This window comes from Athene noctua, chromosome 1 (assembly GCF_965140245.1).
Source record: "Athene noctua chromosome 1, bAthNoc1.hap1.1, whole genome shotgun sequence".
NCBI lineage: Eukaryota > Metazoa > Chordata > Aves > Strigiformes > Strigidae > Athene > Athene noctua.
The window spans coordinates 262,216,297-262,228,952 of record NC_134037.1 but is presented as its reverse complement, the minus strand read 5'-3'; the positions used below and the strand labels follow the sequence as shown (position 1 = coordinate 262,228,952).

The following is a 12,656-nucleotide window of genomic DNA, read 5'->3' as shown; positions in this document are numbered from 1 at the left end:
ACTGGGAGAGTCCTAAAGCATCTTTTAAAACCCTAAAATACTTCAGAAAATGTAATTCATTAGCTGAATTTTGACATCAGTTTTTTTAAAAGGCTGGTTGACTGGAGTTGTGGAGGGTTCCTAAGTCCATCCTGTGGAGGGGGTTTCTGGGAGAAGTCAGCAAGGGAGGTTTTTTAAACCTTTACCTTCTCAGAAAAGGAATCTGGGGCTTTTTAATGTTAAGCATCTGAATAATTTTACCTTAAACGCTTTTTTCTTTTTTTGTTTCCTCTTTCCCATCAGATTTCCTTTATATCCAAAAGGAGGAGAGAAGCTTCAGTTTGAATATGGAGTATATCTTCTCAACAAAAATATAGCACAGGTTGGTATACAGAGGTTGTTTTTTTTATTTTTTTAAATGAGTATCTACCATCTGCCTAGTGTCAGTATGACACGGGTGTGCATCTGCTGTCTCAGGATGCTGTTCTCTGTGGTGAACACCTGAGCTCATGGAGGGATTCTTCAAATCCTTGTCTTCACTTACCTCACTCATTTGTGCTCAAGACCTTCTCTTGTGGTCCTTGGGAAAAGGGCTCACCAGCTGATAATGAATCTTTTCCTTTTCAAATAAATACTGTGAGTCTCGGCACACACTGTTTTGAAAATTGTAAATGTCTTCTGTTGTTTTTTTTAAAATTTATTTTGTCATACTTGAAGATCTATTTGTGTCATTCTCATTGCTACTTTAATTTTGCTGTATTATGACTTTAACTAGTATTCTACTTCTATACTTATAGTAAGAAAAAGCAACAAGCTGGAAAATCTCGAGTCTTACCAGTGCATGACTTTAGAGGACTTTTTAAAAAAAAAAAAAATCATCCTTACTTCCTTGTCCTTAATGTATTTTTAAAAAATCATCCTTTACTTGGCAAACTCATGAAAGTTTACAAGTTTATGAACTTGTGTTTGAGATGATACTAATACCTGCTGCGAACTCATTTAGTATGGAATTCAGAAAATGTGCAGAAAACTGGTCTGAAAAGGACCAGAGAAGGACATTTAGACTGTTGCCTAGTCCTAGGGCAGGCTCAGCTGCATTTATGCCATCCCTGGTGGATGTTTGTATAACTTACCCTGAAGGAAAGCCTGTGATCAGTCTTTTCTGGTGATTGGCTGTCCTGGCCATGAAAGTATTTTCTGACATCTAATCCAAATCTGTTTTGCTTCTGTTTAATCACATAATCAGTTGTTATCATCTGTTCATTTAAGTCTCTTCCCCTTTGCAAACTTTCATGCATTGGAAGACAACCTCTCCTTTTTAAATTGTTTTCATGGTCCACATCTCTTAATTTCTCAGCATTCTTGTCTCTGTTTAAATCCATATATTTAAGTGCAGAGCCATGCCCAAAGCTGGACACAGTGTGCAACTGTTGCCTTCAAAACATGGGGGAGAATTGGAGAAATGCTTTGCAGATCTTGTTGGTTTTTTTTCAGTTCATTATGTTCCAGCAGGTTTGTACTCTTAAGAGCCTAACACAATGAATTTTGTGATTTGGTGCAACCAGCGATCCCAAGTTTCTTCTGCACAGCAACAAAATAGTCCATTCTGAATTTGTAATTCATGTTTTACATGCTGTACCTTGAATGTATCCTTAAAGATGCACCTTTTTCTCCTTAATCATATTTCTGATTTGGTGACATAACTCTGGAAGATGAGGAAAGGTTAGATTGAGAACTTAATCTCAGCTTTCTGCTATCTGCATCTGAGTCTATTCTCTATCCAGGTTACCTCATGAAAATATTGAATAGAACTGGGGTAAAGCCTAGACCCAGGTGGAGCCCCGCTTCACCACCAGCGAACCATTGTTTAACTACACCCAAAGAGTTTTTGTTTGCTCTGTATTCATTCATACTTCATCAATATCCCATTTCCCCAGAATGCTTGCGAGCATATTACACTGTAAAGTGCCAAGAGATTTATTTAAATTCCAACAGAAATCTGACATTTCAGTGTCTAACCTGTTTGTAAGGCTTGCAATTAGATTGGTCCGACAGTTTTATTCTTGAAAATTCTGATTTTTTTTAAAAAATGCTTCGTTTCTAGTTGTTTGATTTGTTTTTCCAGTTCTCTCTTCCACTGCTTTTTCCCCATTCCCTACCCCAAATTGAAGTAAAACTTCTGGGTCTTTTTGTGTTGTTTGTTTTTTAAGCTTGGATTACATTTACCATTTTCCAGACTTCTGGTATCTTGCCCATGCTTAGTGTATTTTGGAAGATAACCTCCAGTGGCTTTGAAATTACTTAAAGGCTAAAATATCTTAAGATGAAGTTAATCAAGCCCTGCTAATCTTGGAAATTCACTTAAGCAGGCTGTTAATATAACTTAGACTGTGACTCTTTGTTGCTGGTATTAATAATGGCAGCCAGCTGTTCACACTTGACTTTCATATGGAAGACTAGTGAGAGAAAGGGATTAAATACTCCTTCCTTCAAATGCTTTGATAGCTTTCTCTCTCCATTACTATCAAATCAGTGCTTTCCTTAATCTTTTCTTATGTAAATACATTAGTTCATTCTGTAATTTCTGAGTCGTGATGCTGCTTGCTTTGCTTTTCAGCCTTTTGTGGTTTTATTCCTATTCTGGATTTTGCTGTTCAGTTATGTCATGCAAGTACTCTGTGCTGCTTCCTTGACTGAGATTATGAACTCTTCATTGAGCCCAGGTTTGATAGTCTTTCTAGTTCTTCTGGTCTGGGTTAGCTGACACTTGTGCCTGTAGGATTTTTTTTTTATGTGAACTCTCACCGCTTCACTTGTTTCCCTGTTTTTCTCTTTGACTTGTCATCTCTAAGTTGTTACCACTATGGGACCTACTGAAATATTCTGATTTTGTTCTCGTCGTATTTCTGAAGTTGAACACGTGGTCGCTCACCCATGTTGCCTTCCAAGTCCTTGCAGTTGGTTTCTGAAATCATTGGCATGTGTTTAAACTCATAAAAGTAAATGAAGACTTTAAGTACATATTTGTATAAAAAAGATTCCAAGTGTACATGGGGTCACTGGTGCTGGTACAAGCTGGAGTAGTCGGTGGCCACACTTTGAAGTGGTTTGTACAACACCAGTGGTTCACATGTTAATGCTTGAGATTTTATGCTATTGAATAAAAACAAAATAAAAGTAAATTGGAATTGGGGGGACGGTGCTTCTAGTACTTGTTTAATCAGGAAAGTGTTATTGAAGTCCATATAAGTTGTTGTAGTCACCTTTTTTTTTGATATCCTTGATCAAATATTGTAGCTTTTTATAGTTCTGCCAAGGGGAAATTCCATTGTGAAAGCAGAACAGGTAGATAACATGCAGAAATATGTCACAAAACCTCTGTACTCGGGATGACTTGATCTTAAAACCTGAGGTTTGAATCCTTTCTGTGTTCCTTTGGAGGCTGGAACTGTTGAATTTAAGCAGCTTTTAGAAGGTCTTAAGGCTGCTTCAAGAGAAGCTTCCAGATATGCTTAGTTCATGTAAATATAATTAAGTTTGGATGGAGGATGAGCAGCTGCCTCTTACTTATCTCTAGACTGTTACAACCTGTGAGGGAATCCTTTATAGGCCCAAAGGTGTTGGCCTTAATTCAGAGAACCAGTCCTGCAAATTATTCTCTTGTGAATAACTGCAGATCAGTTGCTTAATTCCCTCGGGGTGCTGTGGGAAGATTGGAGGTGCCTAGGAGGGACAGTGCTGACTCTGCTGGGGTGTTAAGAGGAGAGCTTGGGTCTCCATCACCTTACTCGAATCGTTCATGGAAGTCTGGATCACTGTGGGTGAGAAACAAAGAGCCCCAAAAAACTTCTATCAACTTAAAGAAATGTTTGAAAGGATTTGTACAAGCTTCCCTGGTTTCACAGATATTTTATTTTTTTGCTTCACAGTTACCTGGAGTTCTAGCAGCAGGGAGAAATGTGAGTGGGTGAGTGGGGAAGAAGTGAGACTGGGTTGATACTAAATAAAATTACTGAAATAAAAACTCTTCCAGAGATAAAGTGGTACTGTTTTGTAAAACAGCAGGATAATAACAATGAAAACCGCATCTTGCACTCGGGAGAATTCAGCTGGAATTAGAAGCAGCTTAGTGCTAGCTTGATAGAGCATTTATTTGGAGAAACTTGCTTTGCTGTTACATTCCGAAGTCAAAACAATGTGTGTTAATTCCGAGAGTTCGTAATAACTTCCATCTGTATGCGCGCACAAATTGTTTCAATCCCCGTATTTTCTATTTGTAAAATCGAATCCCTCATGAAGTTCAGAGAGTAGCTTTTCAAATTGGATAATATTGGGTACGACCATAAATTTACAGTTAAGATTTCAGCTCTTTGACTCAAACATGCAAATGTGTGATTTTTTTAAATTTTTTTTTTTCCAAAGGGAAATTAGTGATTTATGTCTAATAATATCAACTAGAAAAAAAATCACTGTCGTTCCAGACTGTTGTCAAAGGTGAAGCACAATACAGTTGCTAAAAATGGGAGTGAATTGTTCAGCTCTCAGAAGCTTTAGGCACTGGGAGATCCTTCAGTAGGTAGCTGGCCTCACAAACGCTGCAGCTGCTAAGTTATGGATGTGCGTGGAGTATCTGAGGAAGATGAGGCTTTCGTAAGAGAATGAAATAAACTTTTGCATAGATTTTCACAGTAGAAGAGTTGAGATTACACGTGAAAACCGTCCGTTGCAGTGAATGAATGTTAGGAACTCACTGAAGCGTTCTGAGGGGGATTTTTGTGGGTGGTAAGCACACACACAGCATGGGTAAGCTCGCATCTCTCGGCACGTTCTCATTGCTCTGGGCATAATGCATGTGGCACACAGCTCAGCTAGGGCATAGACTGAACCTTGCTAGGCTGAGCTCTCACAAGTCCCTGAGCAGTGATCTTAGCACTCCAGTTTTTTTCCTCTCGTTTTTTTAAAATATTTTTTTTAACTTTAGAGTCTGTGGGGTTGAGAGTGTACAGTGCCTTTTTGAGTTTCGAGTCGATAGAAAGCAAGCAGCTTTACGGCTGCTTTACTGGCTGTTTGGCTATCTCTTTCCTTCATTCCCAGAGCCTTGATTGCTTGGGCCTGACTTCAGTGTAGGCTCTTCATTACATATGAAGAGATGATCTTATTTTAGTGACCATCCTTCTTGAGGTGAGTCCTCAGTGAGCGTGCACAGTGTCACTACCAGAGAATGCCTGGCCCGGAGTGGTATATAAGGTGATATTACATGGTTTCTTTCCTGTATTGGTCATTTTTTCTAACCTATGTATATCTGATGTATAGCCATTGAAGAGAGCATGATTATCGTGTTCATGAAACTCCCAATTCCTTTAGGTGTTCAAGAGGAACATCTCTTGCACAATACTTGACAGGCACTATTCCTCGTCCAATTACAAGATTGCTTGGAGAGGAAATAATTGTGTTGTAGCTGTAGAGCTAGTTTCTTCTGGTCCTGGTCGGAAGGGGATTTACTGCAGCTATTTTCTTGCATGGGACCATCAATTTATTTGCAAATCTCCGTATCAAATGATGATTTTTGTATTTCAGTCAGCCACCGAAGGGGGTGGAAGTTAATTTGTCTCTTGATCTTCTGGATTTCTTATTCTGAGTCTCAGCCCAGCTTTGCTGTAGAACCACAGGCCGGAATGATGATCACCACACGACCCCTTTTAGTCTTGTTGCTGTGACCTCACTCACTACTTCTGCCTGGCTTTGGTGGACGTGGCATCAGAAATGGTGGTGTTCTGTGCTTGTCTAAGTTACTGGCTCTTGAAAGGAGACTTGCAAAACTGGCTATCAAATAATTTGGCCTGTTCTACAACTCTTAGATTTCCTACAGCCAAGCTAAGGAGTGAATGTGTCTAGTTTTACCCCAGTTCGGTGCTGGTGTTTCTCAGGGAGGCTCTGCAGTTGGTGGCAGTCAAAGTATCGCTTCCAGAGTTTGTGAAATCTTTTTGATTTGTTACACTGCATGAGTTAAGGTGGGTTTTTTTCTGTTCAGCCTGAATGCATGCTCAGGATCACCTCACCAAGGGTAGGCTTCTCCTCTGAGCCAGCCTTGATTCGTTTTGTCGGATAACTATTGAGTGATGTTAGACTGATACTCCTATTCACGTTGGCATGATTTGCTGAGCCCTGGCCAAAGAATAGTTCTGCTTTCATCTGACAGTCATTAGCTACAGATGAACTTGCTGTTTGACATGAAAAAACTCACTCAAACAATCTTTTGTCAGCTCCCCCAAGGATGTTTGTTTTCACATCAATACCATACAGATCTAAGCAAATAACTTGAGTCTAGCCCTCCTTTTGTGTGTCCAGAGTTGCTGTGTCCACGTGGTGGCAGACAACATTTACATGCTTTTATGTAACCTGCTGGAGATGTTGATCAGCTGGTGCTACTCTCGTGGGAATGGTGCTTTTTGGTTCAGTTGCTTGTCTAATGCACGAGGTAAGTAACATTCACAGGAGCGTAGAAAGAAACCAAAATACTTCTTGACATATTGAGTTGCAGTCAAACTGATATCTTTCTAATAGCTACATGGAATAGAAGTTGAATGCTTATGTACTAATGCCATATGTAAGAAACTGAACTGAAATTCAGCTCTTGAACGTGAAATGAGTCAAGATGTTCAGTTTCTGGCTCTATTAGACTATCAAACATGTGAGAAAATCAGCTTTATAATAGAAACTATTAAACTTTTCCATGGGAAGTTGAGCGGCAGAAATGTTAGGACTAGAAATTTGTTTTGGCAATAAACACTAGCGAGCAGAAGTGTCTTTAAGAGTTCTGTGGGTATTTGTGTAGATGCAGTGGTTATGACCCTTTGAGTGTAGGATACTGTGACTTGCACACTACATCTTTTATGAGGCCCCTAAACTAAGATCATAAAACGTACAGTTCAGAAAGAATGCACTGTCTGAATTTGTGGCCAATTTAACTGCATAGGGAAAAGTGTTCTTGAAAGAGCACAGGTTGAAGCCAGAGTCGAGTCCTCATCTTGTAAAGTGCCAAGCATTCATTTTAATGTTAAGAGGAAGGGACTGCACCTGAAAAACCACAACGTACCTTCTCCAGCTGCGTAGAGCCAAAAGCTTTTAGGAGAGGTTTCATTCCTGAAAGTCTCTTAGGGTAGCAGTGGGCTGATACCTAGCCAGATCATTTAGAATTGGGGAATTTACATATGTTTTTTTGCAAACTTGTTGGAAAGCTTTCTTTTTTTCCTTTCCTATTGCCCATGCCAAGATAAAATCGGTTGGAATGAGGCTGGATTAGCTGTAACAACAGTCACCCTTTCATTCAGATGAAAGCCTGGCTATCCTCGCCCGTAGGCAATCTGTACTGATCAGCAAAGGCCAAGGTTAACTTGCTCTGCGGAGGAGCAGAACTGATCTCTCCAACCTGTAGCAGTCACGGCACCTGCAGCTGAGCCCAGGCGGCGCGGGAGGCTGTGCTGCTTGCTGCGGGGAGTCTGGAGCAGATGAGGTGGGATGAGCGACGTGGATGGGTGAAATAGGAGAGGTGGCATCACCAGATGGGCCTAGAGTCACTTCTCCAAAATAATTTTGGGGACAACCCCCCTGCAAGCATGTTCTGTGTGTTAGATCACTTGTGTACTGTGTAGCTGTCATCGTCTCTGTGCCTTAACTCTTCAGCCTGCTAAGTTTGTTTTGTTTTCTTTTTTTTAACAAAAGAGTACATGTTTAAAATAGAACCAAAATTTACTAATCAAAATGAAAATGGATTCCTGATACAGTTAAGCTGACATAAACACATGTGATTTGCCAACTTAAACTGCTCTGTAGTATATATTAGCACTATATTTTGAAATTGAAAAAGATAGGGAAGTGGGAAGTCAGTTATCAAGCCACGGCACAATGTGTTAGTGTAGCAAAGAGACATAGTGTATAATTTTTCCTGATGAGTAGAGTGTGTACTCTGGAGACAAAGCTTGACTTCCAAATATAAAGTGTTAACGCCTGTGGAATTCATGGCCCTCACTTGTAAGCCAGTCTCTTCCTTCAGGATCTTTCTCATTTTTTGCCATGTTGCCATGTGTTAATGGAAAATAAAAGTAATGCTAACATGCGTATAGTTTCCTGAAAAGTTGCTTGCTATAATGCATAAAAACTACCTGTCGTTAGCAAACAAGTGACAAGCTGTAAATTCTTTTTTTTTTGTCTGAGTTTCTGTTATTTTCACTTCTCCATCCACCCACACCCTTTGTTCTTCTGTTGTATAGTTTAATGTGTATGTTTTATGCTCCATGAGACAGGGTTTGTCTCCTACTTCTGTGCATAGGATTTAGCACATCAGGGCACAAATCCTGTTTTGAAAGCTTTGGGTATGACAGCTGCTTAATCATCCGTAAATGCCTTTCAGGCTTATTATATATTGTGCTTGAAGTTTAGAGCAAGTTGTTCTCCAATAAAAGGAATAAAAGTGTCTGATCTTTATTGGCTCATGTACTTTTTTTATCAGTCCAGAATGCTTGGAAATCCAGAGCTTTAAAGTATTTTGTTTTTTGAGAGGCTGAAAATACTAAAGGGGCTGTTGTATCTTTCTTTGCTGGTCTTGTGCATAATTCATGTGAATATTTCTCAAGTTAATGTTGTATAAATAGTAAAAACAAGCTCTGGTTCCATTTAGCTAATATAAGTTGCTAGTTGTTTTCGGGAAGGCTGTTGCCGAACAGAGCTTAGTTTAATTGTTCCTTGACTTCAGCTTTTAAGTTTGAAATATCATCCATCATTTGAGAAACGATGTCCTGCATTGCTGTGTCTTAGTGCTGTTACGTGTTCACTGAATGACAGTGTTACCCTGATAGGAAGCAAGTCTTACACAGCTTAAACTATTGATTCTGTACTCCTCGGATGAGAGGCTTTCCCGTTTGTCTTCTAAAAAATAACAGGTTTTGAATCAATCTCCTTTGCCCACTAGAAGTATCATAATGGATACCTGGGATGCAGTTCAGCTTAAGTGAAACGTGGGGCTGGGAGCTGAGAATCCCCAAATTCTTCCTACATTTAGGCTCTGTGACATGGGCCACCTGAGTAAAGCTTTCTTGAAGCGGGAGCCTTTTCACTTGAAGGAGCAGGTTTCACAGACCTGAATGAATGCTTTAGGAAAAACTGCCAAAAGCTCAATTTTTACCCGTTTTAAAACAAGGGCTTTCCCAACATAGGGTGAAAGAACAAATAGCTGAAAGACTTTGTGTTTGCAATGCCTAATGGAGTGCATTGTTTGTGCATACTGAAGTAATTCTGCAGGTTCCTTTCCTGCAACATCTTAAAGTACAAGGTAAAGCTCGACTGATGCCAGATGGGAGAGTTGACTGGTTTTGAAGTGGTTTTATCAAAATATGAAGATAATGAATAAATGAAGGGGAAATGAGTAGCACCATATACAAATTTCCAAAAACTTACTTGCAAACTTTACTCTATTGCTCTGACTTGTCATCAAGTGATGAAACCTCATCGCTAGGAGAGAGGGTATTGTTCACAGGCTTGTGCAGATGGATGTGGGTGCTCGTCCGCTCCCCCCAAGCTGACAGACCAGCCGTGGTGTGGCTACGCATCCTTTCAGTCTGGCTGATGAGTTTGGACTCTGTGCTATAGTCACTCTGATTTCCAACCAGGACGAGGTGCATGAGTTCTCTGTACCTACCTGTGCGCTCCTTGGACTCCTGCCCTTGGTGTATATGTAGGGAAAAAAGCAAATTTCAGCTGTTCTTGTGCAGTGCAAAATTATACTTGGAGAGCTAAATGCCATATTCAAGATGGAGGCACAAAATGTTACTTAACTTTCTCCTCCTGGCTTTTGCACGTCTGACCTTTTGTTCTCTGCCTGATGTAATGATTTTTAATACAAAAGCTCTGGATGAATGAGGTCATAGGAAGTAAGTGTGCCTGTGCCTTATAATCCAATAAACATCACTTTGTGATACCGAGCCGTTTTAAGAAGTTCTGACCTGAACCTGGGAAGGTTATGCTGTAGAGTTTCATCTCATCAAGCTATCCTACAGCCGAACAGTAAACATGGTTTTCGTTATTTGAGTGCTTCACTGGGGAAGGGGGGGAAGCTTTTCTGAGGCTAATAACTGCTCTATCTTCTAAATCGCCTTTTTTTTTTTTTAATGTTCTTTTTGTGAAATGGTCCTGGTATATGAGAGGCACCTTTATGGGCAAGGGGGCCCATATATGTTATTTTTATAACGAACCCACTAACCACCAAATTTTACAGCAATAGTTGACTTATGTAAGTGGCTGTTTCCCCCTGCCTGTCTTTGACGATGGTTTCCCATATCCTTACTGGGACACCAGACTCGAAACACGAAGGCTAATGTTTGAGACCCCTCTGGAGGGATATTGTGTTTACTCTCAGGAAGGGTTTCACGAATATGAGCGAGAGGAAACGTGGCTTTTGGCTCATCTGAATGTTTAGTTCTACAGTGTGTTCTGCATGTACTCCAACACGTACTCCGATTTCCTTATTTTCTTGTGGTCTATCTCCAATAAACACTATTGCTGTGAAACCAAAAGCCAGTATTGAATATTGTCTATTATCACATTTCAGTTTTAAAAATTAGAAGAAAATTACTTCGTAAATGTTTGGCAGAATATTACAAGTTGCTGAGCATTAGCATCCAGGCTGCTGCTGTGTTTGAGTCATGATCAGAATTTGTATTTTGGTGGATGTGAGGGGAAGCAGCAGCTTGATGTAATTCTGAGGCAAATTAAAGAAGGTAGAAGGGAATTAGATCTGTTATCGTATGAGAATATAGTTTCCTTGCTCACTGCTGAATCATTCCTGTACTTGAATTTCATACATGAATTTCCCCTGCCTTTCAGATGGAAATGAATTAAAATTCTTCAGGCTAAGAAGAGAGGAAAGGAGTCAGACTATTCTTGGGGTAGCAAGAACAAGTGTGTGAGGAAAAAGTTGCCATATGAATTTGATGCAGTTTGTGAAAACTCACTGTTAGCGCTCCATGCTGGCCTAATGTGTGCAGACACAGCCATAACTTAGAAATCAACATTTTTCTATCTAGCACTGGCTTTCTTGGACCAGTGACTGCAGCATCTCGTCTGTTGGTTGTCACTGTTACAGGTCAAATTAAAAGAGGAGGAAAGTATCTTATTGATAGCAGCCTCTAGCTTGTAAATGGGGGGAAAACCAAGCTAGTTTAGACTAAGAATATTTTAAAAATAACAGCATGATTGTAAGCAGCCTTTGATGGGACAGCATAAAATGGAGTTGTTGTCTCCTGCTACTGTTCCCATTGCTGTTGGTATGCCTTATTTGTTACTGCTAAATCAAAATTGTGATGGGAGTCCTTTAAGATGATTTTAATGAAGGCTTTCTTAAGCACATTGGGTCAGCTTGAAGAACTTTAAAGTGTGTGCCCAATGGATTAATGAAGGACGTGGGTCTTCGAGGCTGTTGATGTAACTTGTTTTTTCTTGTTAGTTTAGTGCTCTTAGAAGAATTGCAAAGTAAACAGCCGCTTTTCAGGGTGGACCTCTGAACAGCATCGAAATCCACTTGGGAGAGGGAGGCAGGTGTTGGCATAGCAATGTACAAGTCAGCATTTTCATAAAAATAGCTGTGTATTTGAGCACTGCTTCTTGCTTGGATGGGGGCTGTCACTTCTGTGGCAGTCCCCTACGTGCTCCTTCTGAAAGCAAGACTGAAGCCTTGAAAACTTGTTATAATCAGTGTTTTCTATGTTGCTTTCTTTCTCTCCTATTTCCCCAAGAAGCTTTTTTTTTTTTAAAAAAAAAGAGTCTTGGTTAGATTTACTTTCAAACTGTGATAGATATATACAGACAGTCTTATAAATCTGTAAAATAAAAATGAATTTCAAATGTTTAGTTTTGTGAGATGCTATCTAAAGAGCTAATTGATACCACAGTGTGTTTCACTTAATCTTGCAGTTTAAGGGTTTTTCAGTAAACCCACATAGCTGTTCAGAGCTAGAACAACTAGCTAGATATCATAAAACAAAGGCGAGCAAGATGTTAAGAGTGCAGATAATCTAAAATTTTATAATTTCCCCCAAAAGGTATAAACACATACAACTGTTTATATAGCAGCAGGCACTATTTCACTGATCCCCCAAGGTTGTTTATATAGCAACAGGCATTATAACAACACTTTCTGTTTTCATTATTGCAGTGCTTAGTCATCTGAATCCCAGCCAGTGCTCCTTCATACTCTGAAAAGTCATCCAGGATCTTGTAAAACAATTAACTATGTCATTTTATTAAAACTTGCATTTTTATATTTCTGTCCCAGCATTTGACATTCTCTGAAAACCTTATGTAAATGCTTGGCTTCTAACCAGTACTGCGAATTTGATTGAAAGAACACTTTTGCTTCTATTTTTGTTTATGGGTTTTCACATTTGCGGAGCAGATGTCCTTTTAAATGCTTGACGCTATCAAGAAAAACTCCTCGTTGAACTGAAAATAATTCAAAAATTGCTCTTGACTGCTTTAACAGTACATGAGCTTGCAGGGTGTAGTAGTGTCCACCTCTCGTATAGATACATCAAAGACCAGTTGCCTGCAGTAGAGACAGGAAAGTGCAAAAAAATCATGGAGGTTTTGGTGTAGGCTCGAGTATTATGCATAATGTGTACTGAAGT

At 39.6% G+C, this 12,656-nt stretch overlaps 1 protein-coding gene across 2 annotated transcripts in view; it reads left to right on the top strand.

Annotated features, from left to right (window-relative positions):
- UVRAG (UV radiation resistance associated) overlaps nucleotides 1-12,656 on the top strand; it is a 97,768-nt gene that overhangs the window by 66,535 nt on the left and 18,577 nt on the right. For both annotated transcript variants that reach the window (XM_074918746.1, XM_074918749.1), the window contains exon 13: nucleotides 283-361. In XM_074918746.1, coding sequence (XP_074774847.1) covers nucleotides 283-361 — 79 coding nt within the window. The remainder of the gene's footprint in view (nucleotides 1-282; nucleotides 362-12,656) is intronic.